Source organism: Sturnira hondurensis, unplaced genomic scaffold (genome assembly GCF_014824575.4).
Source record: "Sturnira hondurensis isolate 20B ecotype Veracruz unplaced genomic scaffold, ASM1482457v3 Scaffold0022215, whole genome shotgun sequence".
In the NCBI taxonomy this organism is placed as follows: Eukaryota; Metazoa; Chordata; class Mammalia; order Chiroptera; family Phyllostomidae; genus Sturnira; species Sturnira hondurensis.
In genome coordinates, this window is record NW_028094846.1 from 5,056,402 (window position 1) to 5,078,995 (window position 22,594).

Genomic DNA, 22,594 nt, shown 5'->3' on the forward strand with positions numbered 1-22,594 from the left:
TAGTTATGTCTCTGTGAATAGCTGCCTTTCTCAAATTGGGTAATAACTGTTTAGACACTGAGGTGTAAGTTTTCCTTGATCTGGAAAGCCCATTACGTACTCCTCCTGGCTCCTTGCAGCAACACTACAGAGAACAGAAGAAAATTGTCATAATACCACAGTACATTAAGCCTTTCTTTTATCAAATGAGTTAATGTATGTACAGTGCATAGGGCAAAGTCTGGCACATATGTCAGTTAACATAATTTTTGTTATCTCTACTATTTTTTTTTTTTTTACCACAAGCACTTTTTAAATACCTGTTCTCAAGAATGTAAGGGCTTGGTTGAAGGAACTATAATACATAGCTGTTCCAGTTACCATTTAGGAGTTTGTCCCAGTGAGCGATAGGGAACAGGAGACATGCTTTGTGTTTAAAATTTTTAAATAGTAAATGCTTATTCCAGAAAGAACTTTAGGCTAGATGCTGTATATCTGAATAGCACCTTATTTTCTCATTGTATTGAACACAACTCTTTAGTGAAATGGAAGTGATGTAGGGAAAAGTATTAGGGTATATATTCTTTTTTTTTTTAAGATTTTATTTATTTATTTTTAGAGGGGAAAGGAAGGAGAGAGAGAGAAATATCAATGTATGGTTGCCTCTCGTGAGTCCCCCGCTAGGAACTTGCCTGCAACCCAGGCATGTGCCCTGACTGGGAATCGAACCGCGATCATGTGGTTCACAGGCCTGTGCTCAATCCACTGAGCTACACCAGCCAGGGCAGGGTATATATTCTTAAAATGAAATTCTGAAGGTACCCTAAGAACTTTAGTGCAATGTTTTCATAATAGATGATTTTTTGATACTGCATGCAGCAGATCTAACATTGGCAGAATACTATATTAAGAGAAATATAAAAGAAAAGATGCATTTAGAATAAATAATTAAAAATTTCTATTTTTTGTAAGACCAAAATTTAACCTATAATAGTTTGTTTTAAAGTCCCATAATCAGCTATTTAGAGTTTAAGGGCACTGACAGAGCAGGTGTCAGCAGGTGCTTGGTCAGAGCGTTGTCCCCCGTAAGCCAAGGTTGCGGATTCGATCCCTGGTCCGGGGGCATACAAGGATCAACTGGTGAATGCTTACATGGGTGGAGCGATGGGTCCGTGTTTCTTTCCCTCCCTCCCTCCCTCTCTCCCTCCCTCCCTAAAATCAGTTTTAAAAAAAGAGGCAACAGTTGACTTCACACGATTTTAAAGAAGTAAATTCTTGAAAACAGTCTGCAGGAATGTAAAACATTCTTCTCTGGCTTAGATTGTTTTGGAGATCACTGATAATCATTTCTCACCTTACTCTACATATGTCAATTAAATTAACCAGCTTGGTTTTTTCTCCCCTATTTGTAGTGAAATAGACAAATCTGGTACTACTCCCATAGCCAAGCCCCGTGAACCTGAGCCCCCTGAAACTGACTGTGATGTCGGCGAGGCCCTGGATGCTAGTGCTCCTGCCCACCAGCCTGCCTTTGTCCATCCGCACGGAAGGTGGGTGTGAGCGGTGGTTGCTTTTGCGGGCTCTGTAGTGACCGCAGGGCCAGGTGTCAGTGGACGTGGGTGGGTGCTTAGTCTCACTGTCCGACGGGGAGAAAGCTGGTCTCCTTTGCGCTCCTGTCTTGGTTTACTTTGTATATGGTAACTATAGCCGTTTAGATGGTATAAATTTGTTATTCAGTTAAAATTGGTTTGAATATGTCTTTTGGTTTCAAACAGCCTCGTTGGCCAGCATATAGAAAATGTGTCATCTTCACATGGCAAAGGAAAAATAACAAAATCAGAATTTGCACCAAAAGTTTCAGCAAGTGATCAGGGAGGTGGTGATCCAAAATCTGCATTGAATGCTTCAGAGAATTTAAAAAGGGAGGTAGGTATCATGCCTTGCACTGTCTCCTACCTTATTGTACAATGCATTTTTGTGATTAGCTGATCATGTAATTTGCCAACATTATTTGCCATAAAATCGGGAGTTTACGTAGTGAGCTGTGCTCCCCAAGAGCAAGTGGTTACTTCCCAGTATTGTTGCCAGCATGCTGTTCATGTGTAAAATATGACCTGTCTTTGGTTGTATGTAAATAAAGGGTTTTCTGCCACTCTTACCTTTTTGATATCAGATGCATGAAGCCCTTAGTTAAGCAGGTTCTAGAGAGTTACATAGAAGTAGCTATGATTAGTAAATTTAATTGTTTTGTGAATATAGGTTTAACTCAGTAATAAAAGGTTAGTCTAAAAGGTTTAGACTTTTCAACCAGAATTATTTTAGAAGGACATCTTACCTTTTGTCAGTTGTGTGCAAAATGCTAGACCTGTTTATGTTGAAGAGAGTGGTCCTTGACGTGAAGACAGGGTGTGTCCCAGTGTGGCAGTGTTACTTTCCTTTCTCCTGAGTTCTGCGTTGACGTCTGATAGAGGCCAGCACGGAATTTCCTCAAGTGTCCACAGGAGTGTCTAGGCTTCCTTCAGGTGAGAAATAACGAAGTAGAGGAGACGAAGGCCCCTCCGTGAACTTAACAGAAACAAAATACGTGGAATCAAAGAGGAGCTCAGAGTACTGGTGCCACCTCCCCATGTGTGTTTTTATTTTTGGTCTGCTGCTCTTCACCTTTTCTTGCACGTGCTTTCAGTGAATCTGCACCCAACTCTCTGTGCTTCATTCTGGAGACCCCTGCTGTTTCTGTGCAACCTCTCAGAAGCACAGGACTCAGCATTTCACAGCACAGCCTGCTGAAGGAGCGAATTTTCCCATGAAACCAAATCGAGACACATTATACTTGAGTTGTCACAGTCCAAAGCCAGAAATAAAATTAGAACACATTACAGAAAAGTCTTCTTTGGAACTATTGAAATTGCAGAGAATACCTTTGTATTCTGTAAGTTGGAATCTTTGTTTCTTTCAGAGTTCTGATTATACAAAACCAGAAGAAATGGACCCCACAGCTGTAACCAATCCCAAAGACCCAGAGGACATACCGACGTTTGATGAGTGGAAGAAGAAAGTCATGGAAGTTGAGAAAGAAAAAAGTAAGATAGCACTGAGATTCCTTTTTTTTTAACCTTTTTGTAAAGAACTGGTTTAAAAATGCTTTTCTCTTTTTGGTTAGTAAAAACACAACTTTGAAAACTTTTTTAAAGGTAAAATTTACCAAGATGTTGTTAAATTTACCTGTGTGCAATTATATACAGTTCTAATCCTAATCAAAATCCTTTCTTGTAAATTATTCATTGAGGGAAGAAATTAAGGTACAGATAGTGGTGAAGCAGTGATAAGCAGCGATGAAGCAGTGAAGCCTGGGAAGTTCTATGTCATAAAGCTTTAAACTGTAACCACCACTGGGCTCAAGTTATTAACGCTTTGGTTTGCTTTTGTAGAATAATTCTCAGAATTAAGAATTCTTAATATTAGGGTAAGAGATAGAAGGATAGCATTTGTCCTTAATAAATTTAAATACATATTTTATGTTTTTAAAAGCTTTGATTCTCATGGATGAGCTTCATTTTGTGAGTTATGTTTCCTAGAAATAAATCAAGTAATGTGGATTTTTGTAGCTAATTTGTCTGAGAGTATTTGGAGCTATTGAGGTGGAGCGTTTTGAATTTTTTAATGGGTTTTAAAATATTCTCTGAAGCATTAAAACTTTGGAGGTGATGGTGTTGCTGGGATATCGTCAATGATAATTGCCGTATGTGTGTTTATGAGAAGGTTTGTCTGCAGGTCAGTCCACGCACGCATCTTCCAACGGAGGTCTACATGCCACAAAGAAGGTCCAGAAAAATCGAAACAATTACGCCTCAGTAGAATGCGGCGCCAAAATTTTGGCAGCTAATCCAGAAGCCAAGGTACTTAAGTATAAATTCTCCTGCACATGTAGGAAGCTAGTGACTTTAATAAATATACGCCATGATTTTCCAGGAACTATATATTAACATGAGCTGTGTTCCTAATACATTAATAAATGTAGGATTACGCTTTTAAAGTCCTTTTCTTGCATGAGTACTTAGTTGTATTGGTTGATACATTGCACTGTTATTTCTTTTGAAGACTGTTTTTAGAGCAGTTTTCAGTGCAAAACAGATTGAGAGGAAGGAATAGAAATTTCCCATATATGTCCTGTCCTTCCCCATTATCGGTATATCCCTCACCAGAGTGATTCATTCCTCACAGTTGATGAACTTACATTGGCACATTATTATCACACTAAGGCCACAGCTTACATTTAAGAGTTCAATCATACATTCAGTGGATGTGGACAGATGTGTAATGACGTGTGTCCATCATGATAGTACCATACAGACTCTGCCTGTTCATCCCTCCTGGCCCCCATCCCCTGGCCACCACAGATTACTACCTAAATAGTTTTTTCTTCAGAACATCAGGTGGTTGGAATTATACAACATGTACAGTTTTCGAATTGGCTTCTTTTACTTAGTAACATGCATTTAAATTTCGTCCATGTCTTTTCATGCCTTGGTAGCTCATTTCTTTGTGGTGCTGAATAATATTGTATTATCTGGATGTATGTCACAATTCATCCATTTATCTGCTTAAGGGCATGCATCCTGTTTTTAACTTTTTGAACCTGTGTGAAATTTTAAAAAGGAAACAGTGAATAGAAAATCATTCTTAAAAATAGTAGCAGACATTTAATTTCAAATGTTTTGTTGCAAGGCTAACGGTATTATAGCCATAACTTTAGCCATAAGTTTTAGCCAAATGAATGTTTTTTCCCCAGATGAGTATTTTAGAGTCTTAGGTATGTTGTAAGATCTAAAAATAATCCTAGAAAGCTTTAGAGTTGAAGTAAATATTTTTACTTAAGTCATTTATTTCTCCCCTCTTTTAAAACTAGAGCACATCTGCTATTCTCATAGAAAATATGGATCTTTATATGTTGAACCCTTGCAGTACTAAGATTTGGTAAGTAAAATAAATATGAAAAGCACACTGTGTGTGTATTCACTTTGGTGTTAGGATTAGACTGCTTTGCTCATGTAGCTGCTTCATGAGCATTTGTGACTGATCGGTGCGGGTACTGACCTCAGGTCCTGGGATTCCAGATCAAAGACAACATGCTTTTCCTATTAAGGAGGTCAAAAAAAAGAAAAACAATGACAGATCTAGTCACACAGTGATGGCAGTGTAAAAAGCACTGCTGAAAAGTTACTACAGGAGCAGAGATGATATGTAATTGCAAGGGAGGGTGAAGGAGGGCTTCTTGGAAGAGGAAGTCCTTCAAGGCTCCCTGAGCTGAGTCTCGAAGGACTCCTAGGTGGTAGCAGTGAGGGGGGAGAGTTGTTCAGGGACTGTACGCGGAAGGGGACAGTGCTAAGAGCAACAACCATAGAAGTATGGTAGCAGCAACCTGACAAAGTTGTTTCGGTCACAAACAGCCTGAAGGTAATAGAATGGTGAAAGACGAGATAGGAGAGTTAGTTTAGCAATAACCAGGCCATCTAATATATATACTTAGCTTGATGTTTTTTCAAGTTTTTTTTGAAGATTTTATTTATTTTTAGAGAGAGGGGGAGGGAAAAAGAGGGAAACATCAGTGTGTGGTTGCCTTTCGCATACCCCCTAACTGGGGACCTGGCCTGCAGCCACAGGCATGTGCCCTGATTGGGAATCGAACCTGTGACCCTTTGGTTCCCAGGCTGGTACCTAGTCCACTGAGCCACACCAGCCAGGGCTCAAGTTTTTATCTCAAAGAGCAGGAAGGAGGTGGTGTTTATTTTAGTAAGTAAGTGACGTTATCTAGCTGAAATTCTAAGAAGGCTTGTCCTCAGAGTATGGCTTGTGGCAGGATGCAGTTGGAAACAGGGAAACCTCACAGCTCAGGGGAGAAATGAGGCTTTATCGGAGCCGCTGGCAGTTTGCACGCAGCAGGGACGGGGAGGTGTATTTGAGAGAGATTTATAGCAGGTAAACTGACAGCTCTTGGTTAGTAATTGGATGCAGAGAAAGAGGCATCTAGGCAGTCTCCCAGGGTCTGGCTTCACTGCTGGGCTATATGATTCCACCATTAGGTAAGAATATAGGCAAAGAAATGGATTTGTGGGAGGAAATAATGTGATGTACTAAGATTTATTAGATTACTTGATTTATTACTCAAAAGCAGCTGTTTAAAATAGAATTGAGGTAAATCACCACCATTGCATTGATTTACATATAAATAAGATTATTATTTTAAGGAGAGACTTTAAACTTTGAAGATAATGTTTATTATTGTCCTGAGCCCCTTGTGGTAACATGCACATTTAGGTTCAGTTTGAAAATTAACACTAAATTATTTAAGGGTGTTACTGGATCATTTCAAAAGTTTTTTTTTAGCCCTGGCTGGTATAGCTCAGTGGATTGAGCGCGGGCCTGTGAACCACAGGATCGCGGTTTGATTCCCAGTCAGGGCACAGGCCTGGGTTGCAGGCCAGTTCCCATCAAGACAGATGAGAAGCAACCACACATTAATATTCCTCTCCCTCTCTCCTTCCCTTCTGCTCTAAAGATAAATGAATACAATCTTTTTTAAAAAGTTTTTCACTGTGTCATTTGGTCCATAGGTTGAATTTGAAGCAATGATTGTCTGAGATCATAAAATACAATTTTGGGCTCTTTTTCTTTGTAGAAGCCTCTAAGATCAGTAACAACCCAAGTTTTTTCCTCCAGAATTTTATATTTCAAGCAGACACATGGTGGGATGAAGTTATATCAAGCAGTCATTTACTTTATTCTGGTTTGTGTTGAAAGTGATCATAACTACCCATTTTGTATTTAAATGTGTTTTGCCAGGCAGCATGCACTTGCGTGTAGGTGTTTATTGTGTATTTTACTTTTTGCTCATTTGTGTGGTTTCTCATGGATAGTGAAAACCTCAGAACACCTTTTAACTGACTTCCCCTGACTGAGGTGGGCTGGCCCCTCAAAGGTGTGTTCAGACGGCACAGTTTCACTGTGGCTTTACTAAGTCTTGCTCCCTGGTGGAGTCAGTGTACATACACCCCATCTTCATCGGGAGTGTCATCACTGCTCCTGTGTCTTTGTTTTTTCTTTTAAATGCTAGAATCATCTTGTCGGGTTCCATAAAAAATTATGCTGGCAATTTTATTGGAATTGTATCAAATCTTGAGATGAATTTCAGGATTATTTATATTTTAGGGTATTGAGTTTCCTGGCCTTTCATTAGTTTGTCTGTTTCTCCATTTATTTGTTCATCCATCCATTTTTAACTGAGCACCTGTTCTGTGATGCACTGTTGCTGAAATAACACTGTGTCCCCAAATAGACTATTTAGATTTAGATTTTCTGTTTCTTATTGAGGCAATTTTGTAAAATTTTATTTTTTTAGGAATTTGTCTTTCATCCATTTTCAGAATTTTTGTAGTGAAGTTGATTATGTTGTTCCCTTATTGCTTTTAAGGATTTTATTTATTTATTTATTTTCAGAGAGAGGGGAAAGGAGGGAAAAAGAGGAGCGAAATATCAGTGTGTGGTTGCCTCTCATGTAGCCCCCACTGAAGACCTGGCCTGCAACCCAGGCACATGCCCTGACTGGGAATCGAACCAGGGACCCTTTGGTTCACGGCCTCTGCTCAATCCACTGAGCCACACCAGCCAGGGCTGTTCTCTTATTTAGAGATCTCTTCTGTTTTACAGATTTTTAGAATTCATGGTATTTTTATTTATGCCTCTCCTTTAATCTCCACAGAAATTTGTCTATTTTGGCTTTATTGATTCCCTCTATCATGTCTTCGTTTACTGTTTCTTGTATTTCTGTTCGAATCTGTATTATACTTCTTTAAGTTTTGTCTATTACACTTACTTTTTTCTGATAAACACTTTTTCTAATACACATGTTGAAAGTTATAAATTTCATTCTTAATTGTGTCATCTAAGTTTTGATACGTGCTGTTTTATCAAACTGTTTGTGTTTAAATTTACTTTACTGATTTTTTAAAAATGATTACCTATAATCAATAGAAGTATATTGAAATTGGATTTGCAACTTTTACATGTAGTGTTCATTTGCATGTAATATCCTCTGCTAAGAAACATGAAAGATGAAGCAGAAAAATATAATGAAAGAACATCTTAAAATCAACTTTAATGAGGCATAATTACATGCATAGTAATATTTTACATATTCTGAGGCTATTTATTAGCTGTATGCAAGTTTTAGAACTATTAAATTTCCTGAGACTTGACTCTTTGCACCTGGTAATACATTTGTCTGAAAGCTTATTTTATCTATTACTGTATCTCATGTCTTAGGGAAAACATCATGTGCAAAAAAAAAAAAAAAGGTGGGGGAAGATTAGCTTTTTATTTTCTTAATATTCTTTTAGATCTGTTTTCTCCATTGTAAATAAAAACCAAAGCCTGAGTCTGGTTTGCTTTCTTTTCCTCTTCTCAGGGTGTAGTGGTGATGTAAAAACTGTTTGTTTAGGCATTGGGGCCAAATTGATTTGCTTTCTGACTTGAACTTTACTACTTGTTTGCTAAATGATTAGGGCTTTTGGTTCTGCTGCTTGGTAGGCACCAAATCACTGGTTTTAATACGATGACATTTAATGTCTCTGACATGAAACTGCAAGCTGGTCGAGGATGCAGGGTCACAACCCAGAGCAGTTGACGGCCTGCACTTGCGTCCTGGTGCTGTGCCTTCCCTACGGCATTGTCCTTGCCTGTGTTGCCCAGTGGTGGGTTCTAACCACACCCTCGCCCCAGCCTGTAAGGGTAAGGGGGGAGACTGCAAATTGGGAAGCACCAGCTTCCTTGCAAAGGCTTGACCTGGAAGTTGCACTTGACACTTCTGCTCACACCCCATTGCCCGAACTAAGGAACGTGGCCCAGGCTGGGAAGTAGTCTTTGATGGGTGGCCCGTATGCTCATCTGCGTCTTGGTTGGGGTTTCTTTGTATTCACGAAATACAAAGACAGAGGGTAAGAATGTGAAGTAACCAATTAGTATTTATTAAAAGATTCTGTAAAATGGAGATAACATTCATAGCAGTTTAAGGAAGGATTGACCCAGCTGATGTGGTATCAGAGCGAGTGTCAGCAAACACCTGTTTGCCTTCTTCAGGAGCTTCTCGCTCCGACACCCAATGGCTTTTACCCTCTTCTGGGACTTGGTTCTGTTGTTTTCCAAGATCAAACACATTATGTTCATTTTAATGCTTTTGAATTATTTAACACTTAATTGTCGACGCAGTGTCTCATTCAGTATAAAAGTTTGCCGCGTGTTGATTAGAGGGCTAGATGTCACGGGTATTTTCCCCCAAACGCCATGCTACCGACAGTTTCAGTGTGCACACGTGGCACCATGCTTTCAATTGTGTTTAAGCAACAGTAATTTGTGGCATCTTTCCATGTCCATAAATACAGGTCTCTTGCATGATTTTTAAGAACAGCTTTATTGAGGCATCATTGACATGCAGTGAACTACACATGAAATAAACTGTAGTATGTCAAAATGTACAGTTTGCTAACTTTGATGGTTTATATGTGAAACCATCATACCGTAAAGATCAGAAACATACCCATTTCCCCAAAATGTTTTCTCATGCTCCTTTGTAATTTTTTCCTCCTTCCCCTCCACTACAGTAAGTGCAACTCTGTTTTCTATCACTGTAAGTTTTCTGGATTTCTATATAATGGAATATATAGTTTTCCCTGCCATTTTTAACAGCTGTCTGGTATTTTATTGTCTAGGTGGGCAGTGAAATCAATTGTTTGTCAATCCCCAACACTAATCATATAGGTTGACTACCACCCGCCCCTCCTTGCCCACCGAACTGTGCTTTGGTGTACTGAAATGTGTGGACAGGGGTGAACACTCGGAGCCATGTATCCTTAGGATGGCTTTCTAAAAGTGCATTGCTGAATCAGAGGCTGTGGTACCTTCGAGGCAGTCTAATTGCCAAACTGCCCTCTGGACTAGTCAGTTCATACTGTCTGTAGCTGTTCTTAGTGAAGTCATTTCTTCTCCAGGAATGATCTTAGTTGCTAAAAAACAATCTTTTAAAAACCATTATGGAATAAAATCAAAATCTTGTTTTATTTGTAGTCCCCCCGCACCCCAAGTAATGATATGCTGGGGAGATTCAGGTGTTCCCTTATGGGTAACTAAGGCTGCAAGTCGTCCCCCTCCCCCTCTCTTAGTGAGTCAATCAGTGGACGTTAGTTTATGCAGACTGTTAATGTAACATTGGGTATGAACTGTTTTAGTTGGTTTATCTAATCTGCCTTGGTTTGTTTTTTGTTTGAAGGTTTGTTATTGAACTTTGTGAACCAATTCAAGTAAAGCAGCTTGACATTGCAAATTACGAGTTATTTTCTTCTACTCCCAAAGACTTCCTGGTTTCCATCAGTGACAGGTAAGTTCTAAAGCTGGTTTCTATAGAACTTATGGTGGATTTCTAGAAAAATTTTTTAAAATGGATCACTTTTTAGAACTTTATTTTATTTTTTTGTATTAGTATATCAATTTGTAAGAACAGTAATAGTACTATTTAGTGTAGGTACTTGTTAAGTAGTTTACTTTCACTAACTCCTAGTGCTTCTCACAGCCAGAAAATATTAATTTCCTCCTAAGGTGAGGAACCAGGGAAGGAGAGGTGAAGCAGCTTGCCCAGGTCGTGTGACTTGGGAGTTGGAGAACCAAGATTCAAAGCTAGATCTGTGTGGCTTCAGAGTTCTTACTTGTAGTTTTTGTGTTCTGTTTACTGCCAAACATTTCTTCATAGATGTTATTTAAAAAATGAGTACTTCATTTTATATTGGGAGGCATGTGTTTGTTAAAGTATATTTGAAAATGCTTTTGTTGGTCTGTGTGATTAGAAGAGAAATACTAAACACACTTTGCAGGGAGTGTGGTAGAGAACCACAGTCCTGTCAACCAGAGATGACTCTCAAGCATTTTAGTGTATTCCTTCATCTTTTCTATGTATGTATTTGTGAATCCTACAAAATAAGTCCTTTCTTACTGCTTACATTCTGAGAATATCCTTTTGTCTTTGGAATGCACTATTTTAAATGAGCACTTAATGTTTCCTTCCCAGTGGAGGAGTTGACTCATTCTGTAAGTACTTTCTGAGGGCCAACGATGTCCATGTAGGGTGTGGCTACTTATTTCACCGTTCTTCTGTTGCTGATGATGAAGTGTGTTCCACGGTGTCCCCCCGCCCCCCCATACTCAGCATTGCATCCGTACGTACGGTTTTTGAAATAAATCCTCAGGACCTCGTGAGAATTTCAGCCATTTTCCTTCTCCTAGCCTTGTTTTTTGTCATAATGCCAAGTGGCTGCATCAGCTCTGACAGTGTGAGTGTGTGTTGTGTGTGTTTGTGACAAGAACACGTGCTATGTAAGCAAAAAGTAATTTTAGGTTTTTATATTAGATTTCCTTTTCAGGGGGTGCAGCTATGTCAGGACTGTGAAATCTAAGTATGCTTTTAAAGGGGTCCCCTGTCCCCTGTCCACCAGCACTTCTGTCCGTGGTTCATGTCACCGTGCACTTGTCAGTGTGGGGAGAGGACTGCCTCCTTCCCAGTCTCTTGGCTCCTTTCTGTTTCTTAAAACCCCCAGTTTACTCGAAAGCCCTCTTAAGGAGCAGTGCTGGTCCCATTTTTTTCTTCTTGTCTTCCCTTTCTGTGATAGATAATGGTGTAATTTTTCAAAATATTCTTTCTTCATAAAAAGGAACCTGTTAGAGTTTTAGATGGAAAGGAATATGTATGGATTCCACTCACTATTTAACTCATAGTTAAACTAAGTTAAATCAGTATGTTTACCTGGAGAGGAAAAAAATATACATGATGTATTTGAAGATGTGATAGGACCGCTCATTATGTTTCATGATCGTTTTTAAAGAGCATTGATATTTTGTGTTTTCTAGGTATCCCACAAACAAGTGGGTTAAGCTGGGGACTTTCCACGGTAGAGATGAGCGGAACGTGCAGAGTTTCCCCTTAGACGAGCAGATGTATGCAAAATACGTGAAGGTGAGACCGCACGTGTGGACCGCGTCCTAGAGTGCGGACGTCCCTGCTGCTCGCGCTCGGATGCGTGCCTGTTCAGAGGTCGGGGTTCAGAGGGAACTCACTGAAGTCTGCCACTTCATACAGTAACTGTGGCTCGAGTGTATCATTTAGTGAGACCTAAAGTGCTACATTCCCTTTGGTGTAGCTGGAAACTTAGGCCGGTTTTTCTGAGTGTATTTGTGGCTCTGATGAAATTCCAGATTGTAACTTTAATTTTTTGAGTATTTATATAAAGTGTCATTTTCACAGTATCATATTTCTCTTTATTTCAAAATGTATATCAGTGTTAGTCACTGAAGTCTTTATTGCAAGTCTGATTTCTTACTAGAATCTAATTTTTAGGTCAACTTTATTATCCCATTTTTGTTACTATTACAGATTTTGCCTTTTATGTTCAAGTAAAATCTTCTGTGTGTCCAAATACCCATTTCAAATAAAGTCAACTTTTAAACATTTTTTTCAGTATACCCGCTGCTTTCTCTCCACCCATAAATAGAATTATCACTCTTGAATTGGATTTAGACAAAACATGGGAATTTCCTACTCTTCTCCTGCTCTTTTTTCCTCTAAAATAATAGCTATGCCTTAAAGTACCACTGTGTTCATAATAGGAACTTCCAGAATGACAGCAGCTTTAATTTCTTTTTCTTCTTCCTTAAATGTGAACACTCACAGCCACCTAATTGTCTTCTGGGGTTTTACTGCCTGTGTCTTGTTACGCATGTATTAAATTGGCTCCTACAAGTGGGTAAACCCGTAGTATTCCTATTCTCCATGTAAACATACTAAATTCTACTTTTAAAATAGTTGATATTCTCAGTGACTCAGCAGTGTTCAGAAAAATGAAGTTACATTTTCATTTCTTTTTCAAATGAATACCAAAATAATTATTTAGTGGCCTTTTTCTAGAGCACAGTTTATACACTGTGTTGAAGAAAAACATGTTAAAAGTTATTTGGCAGGTGGTACCATTGTATTTAATTTTATAATTGATGTCACTCACATATTGTGAAATAATTCTGAGAATTCTCCTTTACACCATTTACTTTGTTAATAGCAAAACAACATTTTATTGTAGCATAAAAGTATGCTGCTAAAACTCCCTGCCTCGTTGCTTCTGCGGTGGGAGACTATAGAGCATTTCGACGATTAGTTTTCTAAAAAGTTCTTTTCGGTAGAATTAACTTTAAAAGCAAAAAACATTAATGTTCTCTAAGTTTACCTGGGTTTTTCTTATTCCAAAAGAACTAAACCCAAATCTACAAACTACTCGTTAGTAGCTTATGTTTTAAAAGGGGGGTGATAATGTATGTCATCTAGTGGTCTGCTATACTTGAAATAACACAGCATACCAAAATTAATGCTTTTCCTAAAACAACCTATATACCGTATTGTGTAAGAATAAATATCATTTCATATTATGCCAGTTAATCTTTTTTCAATATACATGTATGTACATGTGTATATCCACATATGTATTAATATATAAATACCTGTGTAGGTATATATGATGCATGTCAATAATGTTTAAAGTAATGTAAGGCACAGGTTGTTTCTGAAGACTATTACGTTTAGAAAGCTTTAACTAACAGATAAATAAAACAGCAGTAATGAATTTTAGGCTAACTTAATAGACTTAAAATTAATCTATTTCATTACAGTTAGATTGTACTTTCTGGATGGTAGAAAATTTGAATTATTGTTTTGGTTTCTTCAGAGAATTAGGGATACTACGATTTTATCCATCAAAGTACACTGCTTTCTTTAATTGTGCAGTATAACTTACACGTATTAAATGTTGCTTGTGGCATGTTATCCAGACTTTGGAACTGATTTCTTTTTCTTTTCCTTTCTCTTGCTTCAGATGTTCATCAAGTACATAAAGGTTAGCAACCTTCTCTTTTGAAATATCGGCTGACAGGGCATGGCATATTACTGCATGGAAAAGTAAAATAACACTTCTCAGTGCTGACTGTGGGGGAGACGAGGGCTTGGTTTTAGACGTTGTGCGTGAGGGTCTGCGTGTGTCGTTGGACCCCGACAGCTGGTGCTCGTCGCCCACCCCTGTGCTTTCACTCTGTAGGTGGAGCTGCTGTCCCACTTCGGGTCGGAGCACTTTTGTCCCTTAAGCCTTATAAGGTAAGGAAAACATCTGGGTGGTTTGTGCGGTACACAGAAGTCCCAGTGTACTTAAAGTGAAGAAGTCGTTTTCTGTTACGTGAAGTTACTGTCACAGAAATACAAGCTGTTAAGCCTTTTTTACTCTTGAACACATTTTAGGAAAATGGCCAGTGAAGTAAACATAGCCATCATTTTACGTGTTTGGTTTAGTTTGCTTGCTGTTTTGCTATCAAGGTAACATAGGAAACATTTCAGACTGCTATCAAAAACTGGTCATTGTATTTTTAAATGCCTTGAAGGGATCAGTTTTACATTTTGATGGACGCAGTGCCTGACTGCAGTGACAGGAGCAGTCGTTATTCTGGAGCCTTGAAGCTAATGGCCCACAAACGATGACCAGAGTTCATGTATCTTGTCATCTGTTGTGTAGAGATGGCTCTGAACGGCTCCATTTTGCTTTGAGGTCTGTGATGAGGTTGTCGTTCGCAGGGTGTTCGGCACTAGCATGGTGGAGGAGTACGAGGAGATCGCAGATTCCCAGTATCAGTCAGAGCGGCAAGAACTGTTTGATGAGGACTATGGTGAGTGATTCTAAAACAGGTGACTGTTATGTATAGTCATACGTATTTTTATATCACATAGTAATGGGTAAGTATAGGTCAGTGTAAAAAATTAATATAGTGCCCTGGCTGGTGTAGCTCAGTGGATTGAGTGCGGGCCTGCAATCCACACGATTGCGGTTCGATTCCCAGTCAGGGCACGTGCCTGGGTTGCAGGCCAGTTCCCAGCAGGGGACTCATGAGAGGCAACCATACATTGATATTTCTCTCCTCTCCTTCCCTTTCCCTCTAAGGATAAATAAATAAAATCTTATAAAAATATAAATTGGGGAAAAAGAATGTTCAAAAGAAAAAAATTATTAAAAAAAATTAATATAGTGGTTGTCTTCATACTTTGGCTTTTTTAACCTTATTAGCTAGTCTTTTCCTAAACCTGGTTTCTAAACTGATTTTCAGCTTTGTAAATTGAGTTGTTTTCCAAGCTTATCAATCAGTATTTGTAATTGGAACTCCCCTGGGTGACATCTGTCCTGTACTTACGATTGTATCCCTGTGGCAGGCCCCAAACGTCTTAAACTCGTAAGGGAACTGAAGTGGTAGAACTGAGCGTTAATTCTTTGGAGGGCTGCGAAGCGGAAGCAAGCCCACTGAGGCCGAGCCTCTGGCAGACGCCTGTGGGCGGAGAGGGGTAGGACGTGTTAGGAGGCCCTCCGCTCGACTTCGCAGAGCCCTGGTTTTAATCTCTTCCATCATAATCTGAACGGTCTGTTTTCCCGTAAAGGAAATGAAGATATTCACGAGGGGGTTGTAAAGTACACTGAAAACTTGAATTTAAAAAGTTTTATATATGTGAATAAACTTTTGTTAAGCAGTAGCATTACTTTCCTTGGTTTACGTATGTTGGATAAATAATGAATATTTATTGTAAAATTTGTCTTAAATGTCAGCTGACTTGGACATAATCTGAGCTTTTTAAACATATTGGAGCGAGTTCTCAGTTTAAGTACCTTCATTGTCTCTTTAAACAGATTATCCACTGGATTATAACACTGGGGAGGATAAAACCTCAAAAAATCTCCTTGGTTCTGCTACAAGTAAGTGCTTTGGGGGTTTCCTGGTCTCTATTAGAGTGTTTCTCCACTCTGTCCTCTGCCATGCACGGGTATTTTGTGGCGGTGGGTTTAGGAGGCTGCTCCTCCCAGTGCTCAGCTTTGAGTTGGCACAGATACTGGCTTTTGGGAAGTATTTCTATGGAAATAAAATACTGTAGAAAGTATGGATGAAAAGAAAGAGAGGGAGAAAATGCAGGCATGTTAGTGCTACTCTGAGTGCTCATGGTATTATGCAAATTCCTTAGAGTGAGGAAAGGCCTGGGTGTACTGGGGGACGGACGAGGAAGGAGGTCCTGGACCCCGGGACCGGGAGCGTCTGGGTGGAGAGGAGTTGGGGCTGCAGCTGCAGAGGTCGTGCCCATCAGGGAAATCCTCGCCAGCGAGGATTCTTTAGTCTATGCGTCTGATTAGTTCCCTACTTGATCACAGAGTACGAAGGCTCTCTCTTATCCATCATAGTAATGGTTCCCAAGCGATAACAATACTAGTAATATTAATATACTCTTTGTAAACTAAAGAAACACTGGCTAAGGTACTAGTGGTTTCATTTCTCGTCTTTCCAGCCTGATATCTGAGCCCAGTGGCAGGCCAGCTCAGGAGACTCCTGGGAAAGAGTGTCACCAGCTGGCACTTTGTTTTTACAAAGAGTGTAGGGAGGTGCATTTCAGCGCTTGTTATTTTGGGTTGTCCCTGAAGAATGTAAAATTTACCGGAAGGAGTTTCCTTTTTATTTGGAGATCAATACTTGAACTTGCTGTTAAGTAGAGTAGGTCAAATAGAAGGTTCGCTGCGTTTCCTTCGTTGCGTCTAGTGAGTCGAAGTGCTCGAACCCTTGAATCCCAGTCTCCCCACCCACTAGCCGTACGGCTGTTTTAGGTGCTCGCCCATGGGGCATCTGCTGAGCATATGCACCTGAGCTACAGTGCGCGGTGTTAAGGGTCATTTCTCTCTTTTCTTTTCACCTTTTATTTTCTTCTTTCTGTCTTCCTTTCCATAGAAGACTGTAGACTTGGAACACTCTTTTTAAGGAATAGGAAGAAGAGTATTAAAGATGTCTGCATGAGGAGAATCCTTTTCTGCAATAACTTAAGTTTGTTACATATTAGCTCAATATATTTTGTTTTACTCTTGCTAGTCAACCAAGGTTTTAAAAATACTAGGGAGTATTTTTAGGAGTAGGAACCTGTGCTGTCTAGTCAATGATGGCATTAAAACGGTGCCTCATTCACTGCTGTGGGGAGAAAAAGGATGCTATTATTACTATTACTATTATTATTGATGTCTGTCAATTTGTATTTAAAATTCCACGTTAGGTAATACTCGTCATAGTTCGGGGATGTTGAATTAGCTGTGAGGAAGTCTCATTACTTTGTGGGGTCAGAGGTGGCCCCAGACTGAAAGGTCTCTAACCTCTGATGGTTACCTCACTGGAAAGGAGGGGCCTCTCAGGGAAGCCATGCCTTAGCTGGTTTTAGGTCACGGAAAGCCTGTTGACATTCTTGGTTTCTTTTTCTGTCTTCGTGTAACGGGACTAATGCCTGGCTTCCCCTAAACCATACTGCAGTGCGGGCGTTGCCCCAGGTGTACTCACTGCTCTGACTGTTGCATTGTGTCCATTAATTAGGTGGAAACCCTTCTTTAGAACCTACTTTTTAGTCCTTTTCTTTGAAGGTCGTAACACATATTCATTTTTCTTTTTATGGCTCTCGGGGGTACTTCATTTGCCTTCCAGGTCCAGGTGTTGGCAGAATTGGTGCAGTGAGACTAGATGGGGGGAGGATGTCGGCCGAGCCCAAGCATGGAAACTGGGCTTTGGGGAGATCTCCATCTCTTGAAGTTTCAGAATGACAGAGGCAGTGGGGGCTGAGTGGTGAGACTGTTATCATAAAGCTTGTGGGTGTGACCTGGCCCTGCTGCCTTCCCTGCCTGTGTCCTAGTTTCCTCTGGAGAGTCTGGGCCGCCCCCGAGGTGGTGTCACCCGGCGGGTGGGTGACAGCCTGGAGGCAGGCCAGACCGCTAGGGTGTCCGAGTTTGACTGTGACCATCACTGTGTTCTAAGTTGGCTCAGAGTTGGCCAGTTTGGGACTTATTTTTAATATTTACGTAGTGTCTTGTAAACAATTCTGAGGCTTTAATCTTAACAGAAACTTCTCTTTTCTTTCCTTTTAAGCAGTAGCGAACAGAGTATGTTGCTTCTGGTGGGACTTAGAAATCCTTGATACTATGAAGTCCCCTTAGTGCCCAAAAGGGAGCAGCTACTTTGAGCAGCGTCCTTGGTTCTGTGTGGGGGACGGTTCCAGCAGCTCTTCCCCTGGTTCTTTTGGTTACATTCTTGAACCAGAACATCAACAGCAATTTTCATATCACTACTTTTCATGAGCTTTGTCACGTGCATTTTCCAGACCACTCTCTGTTTACTCCTAAATATGGTGTGTATTGTGTTAGAATTGCCAGATCTGCTGAAGACCAGGTTTCTGTATGTATATTAAGACAAAATACAGTTTTTGTTGTGATTTAAAGTCCCTTTTTATGGGCCTGGCTGGTGTGGCTCAGTGGATTGAGCGTGGACTGTAAACCAAGGGGTTGCTGATTCAGTTCCCAGTCAGGGCACATGCCTGGGTTGCAGGCCAGGTCCCCAGTGGGGGCCATGTGAGGGGCAACCATACATCGATGTTTCTCTCTCTCTTTCTCCCTTCCTTGCCCTCTAAAAATAAATAAATACAATCTTTTTTTTAAAGATTGTATTTATTTATCTTTAGAGAGGAAGGGAATGAGAGAAGGAGAGAAATATCGATGTATGGTTGCCTCTTGTGAGTCCCCTGCAGGGAACTGGCCCGCAACCCAGGCCTGTGCCCTGACTGGGAATCGAACCTTGATCATGTGGATCACAGGCCCGAGCTCAATCCACTAAGCTACACCAGCCAGGGCAAATCTTTTTTTTAAAAAGGACCTTTTTACGAATGTGCATATTATAAGGTCCTAGAAGGAGAAGAGCGTAGAGGCAGGCACACAGCAGAGGTGGCCGAATGCACGCAGGAGGAAGTTGCTGGTTGTCTGCTTTGTCTGGTTCTGTTACCGCATCAGTCATTTGTTTCCTGTGTCAGAAAGAGCCATTGGTATGCTGGAGACCAAGCACAGCGTTGCTGTTTGGTTCTTAGGAGAGTTTCAGTCTTAACGGGTGAGATGGGATGAATAGTTGCCCAACTCAAAGATAAAGGGGTTGGCTAATCCAGGAGAAATTAGGGACGGCTGTCTTCCAAATTATTATCTTTGCCTATACTGAAGACTTTTTAGTGGCCAGATTATTGTCCTGACAAACTGTCACATGTTGGGATGCAGATTGAGAATGATCAGAGTAGAATATTCACAGATCTGTTTTCTCTCAAAAGACCAAAAAATAAAAGAAAATAAAAATAAAAGACTGCATTTGGCAGTGTTCTGTGACCACAGCAAACTATTTCTTGTAGGTTAGATGGGCTGCGAAAATAAATAGAAGTTTGCTAAATTTCACTTCTCTTACTTAAGTGGTCCTTGAAATGATGACGAATAATATTTTTATTTTTTATTTTTTATTTATTTTTTTAAAGATTTTATTTATTTATCTTTAGAGGGGAAGGAGAGAGGGAGAGAAACATCAATGTATGGTTGCCTTTGGTGTGTTCCCTGCTGGGAGTTGGCCTGCAGGGAACTGGCCTGCAACCCAGGCATGTGCCCTGACTGGGAATCGAACTGTGATCCTCTGGTTCGCAGGCCTGTGCTCAATCCTCTGAGCTACGCCAGCCAGGGCCTACGAATAATATTTTTAAATGATGGATAGTGTAAATCTTTGTTGTATGCGCTACTATTAAAGTTTAGGTTAAAATATAATACTCTAAAGCTACTTTTTTTGCAGATTAATACAAGTTTTTTCCTGGGATTCTTTAATAAGAAATGGCAAAAAATTTGAAATCTGAGGTATGATCACTTTTTGAAGCACGAGGGACTTAGAGTACAGATTTGATTTAAAAATTTGGGTTCTGTGAAGCAGTCAGTGCGACTGAACTATAGCCAGCAGGTGAAGTAGATGGTCAGATACTGCTGTTGCATCGTTGGTCGACATTAAAAGTGGGTTTGTGAGGAAATGGCAGTTTCCACTGCTCTTTCATGGCGGTGAGTGAGGAAATGCCGAGTTTCCATTCCTTTTTTAATCTCATGCTGAGGCCTCAGCCCTAAGAACCAAGGCCACTTCTCTGTTGACCAGTTTGCCCGGTAAACAGGCAGGGCTGACCCGTAATGCTAGACACTGAAAATGCAGCTGTGCGGCTTAGTGCGGCAATATTAATGATAATTGGAAACGAAGTGCCGCTGCTTCGTTGTCTTTCAGATGGTGGGCTTACGTTTCCGTAAAGGTCAGCGTTAGTGACTGTTCGCTGGCTGTGACTTTCAGAGCAGTCTGAGGTCCCCACTACTTTCTCCTACCACAGAGCACCCATTTACGGGGTCACTCCAGGTGACAGTTCCCACCCTCCTGATCGGCTCGCTTTTCCCCCATAGATCTTTCTTACCCTGCACATTTGTGGGTTCCGTAGTGGGGAGCACCCTGGGGATCTCTTTCAGGAGAGGAGACTAGGACAGAAGTTGCTGCTGAGGCTTACTCCGTAGCTCGAGCCAGAGCCTGGTGTTTTAGAGAGACACGTGGTCCTGATGGAGTAACCTCTCGTGGGTTCCGGAGAGTGGGCGGGGGGCGGAAGTTAATTTCCCTTGCAGTCATGTCTCACTGCTCGGAAGGGAGCCTGCCGTCCCAGCGCCAGCTTTCTGTGGAGTTCTGTGTTGGGCTCCTCTACCTGTGCTCTTTAAATTAGGAAGGTTTGTAGCCATCGTCCAGATGCCCTCTCTGAAGGGGCAGAATTAGCACGTGTGCAGACTGCTCTGCCCGCAGCACGTGGCGTCTTCTGACCTTGACTTTCTAGTAATCTGTCTGTGCCTCAGTTCACGAAAGAATTTGTGTGATTTATTATCCCTAGATCATTGGTCAGAGTTACCAAAGAAAATTGATTCCATACAGTACCAGTTTGGGGGTTAATCGTATTACTGGTATATATCATATGTATATGTTTATAGTTGAACAGAACAAAATCTTTCTGTTGGCCTTTGGATAATAATCTTCCCATTTTATTTATTTTTTTTCTCTGATAATCACCTGTTTAGACAAAGCTTTTTTCTTCAGACTTTTTTGTTTTTGTTTTAAACTGTAGAATGTTCTTAGAGAAAAATAGGCTTTTTTGTAAAGTATGAATTTTGGTTGTCACATTTCTTCCCGTGTTGAATTGTACTTGAATTTTGTAAGGCTGTGTTTTGCTAAAAGGTGTGAGGAAGCCTTTTTTCTAAAAAGAATAATAGTTAACTTTTAAATTCCTTCTGAACATAAAAGTTCAGATTTATACTTTTTGGCTGAAATTTGTGTCCTATATTGGACTTACATAGTAAGGTGAATAAAAAGTAGGTAGTCCAGAAAATGCAAAAAGACTGTTAACTCGTTCTTTGATGACCTGATACTAAGTTATGTGGGAATCTTCAGGTGGCTCGGTATTTTTTCTGACTGACTTTTGTTTTAGATGCCATTCTAAACATGGTGAACATTGCCGCCAATATTCTGGGAGCAAAAACTGAAGACCTGATGGAAGGTACCTCATCATTTTATGGGTCTTTCAAACACCTGCTACTTGAGGGGACTTCCTACTTAGGAAAATGAGTAATAAGCCAAGCAGTTTGACTTAGCATTTAGAAACACGAAACGATTCAGGGGGACCCACCTGTCTCCGTTGTTGTTTGTTCAGTTGCACGACTCTGTTATGCTGGGGTCCTGTCTGCATAAAGTTCGTGAGTCTGTGCTCTGACTCTTCCTTGCTGTAGGAGTAGAATAATTTGATCCCCGTCTCTTTCCTGGGGTTTGGGGCACTAGTGGCACCGCGCGTGCGCTCTGTTTAGCAGATAGCTGCTCTGCTGAGAAGGCAGTTTCCCGTGCAGAGGGCCGAGTAACAGCTCTGCTGTTTAACAGGGAGAAATAATCTCGCCTTTTAAAAAAGCTTCGTTCCAAGTACAAACTACAATGGCCCATTTATTTCTTCTTGTCCTCTTGGGAAGCTCAGGTGTTAGAAGGCATTTGAATCGCGTCAGATGACACAGAAGCCACAGGCTTGCTTTAATTGTCCGAGAAGCTGAGAAGGAATACACATTACTTGTAGCTTTGACCTTGTACAATCATTTCTTTCTAAAAGAACTTGGGTGAAAATAGTCTGCAGCACAAACCTATTTGACTTCTCTCTTTCCTGAGAAACTAAACTTCTTCATTTGTTATAGTGAAATATTTCCTGGTGTAGCTTTTACAAATTAAACTCAACCTGGGCATCTTTCTTACAGTAGGAAATAAAAGTATATCCGAGAATGCCACGACCACAGCCGCTCCCCAGGTGCCTCAGCCCGCTCCTGCCTCCGCTCCTGCCTCCGCTCCTGCCCCCGCTCCTGCCTCCGCTCCTGCTCCTGCTCCTTCGCCTGAGTAAGTGACGCGGTGCTACTAGAGTCTGGGGAAGTGGACAGCTGAGTTGCCAGCGCAGGAAAAGCGTCTGCGACTGTGTGAGAGGGGACCGGCCGCAGAAAGCCCCAGATCGCAGGGCGGACACTCCACAGCCGCCGGTGTCTTCGAGCTGNACAGCCACTCCCCAGGTGCCTCAGCCCGCTCCTGCCTCTGCTCC

The 22,594-nt window shown here is 40.7% G+C and overlaps 1 protein-coding gene across 4 annotated transcripts in view; it reads left to right on the top strand.

The window, feature by feature from the left end:
* The window catches only part of SUCO (SUN domain containing ossification factor), a 63,650-nt gene that overhangs the window by 22,127 nt on the left and 18,929 nt on the right, over window positions 1-22,594 (top strand). For 2 of the 4 annotated variants that reach the window (XM_037035358.1, XM_037035355.1), the window contains exons 5-18: window positions 1,392-1,529; window positions 1,755-1,905; window positions 2,936-3,059; window positions 3,739-3,875; window positions 4,886-4,953; window positions 10,298-10,405; window positions 11,926-12,031; window positions 13,935-13,955; window positions 14,154-14,209; window positions 14,681-14,772; window positions 15,780-15,845; window positions 21,458-21,526; window positions 22,263-22,334; window positions 22,377-22,398. In XM_037035358.1, coding sequence (XP_036891253.1) covers window positions 1,392-1,529; window positions 1,755-1,905; window positions 2,936-3,059; window positions 3,739-3,875; window positions 4,886-4,953; window positions 10,298-10,405; window positions 11,926-12,031; window positions 13,935-13,955; window positions 14,154-14,209; window positions 14,681-14,772; window positions 15,780-15,845; window positions 21,458-21,526; window positions 22,263-22,334; window positions 22,377-22,398 — 1,230 coding nt within the window. The remainder of the gene's footprint in view (window positions 1-1,391; window positions 1,530-1,754; window positions 1,906-2,935; window positions 3,060-3,738; window positions 3,876-4,885; window positions 4,954-10,297; window positions 10,406-11,925; window positions 12,032-13,934; window positions 13,956-14,153; window positions 14,210-14,680; window positions 14,773-15,779; window positions 15,846-21,457; window positions 21,527-22,262; window positions 22,335-22,376; window positions 22,399-22,594) is intronic. The other 2 variants (XM_037035356.1, XM_037035357.1) reach the window with 2 other exon arrangements.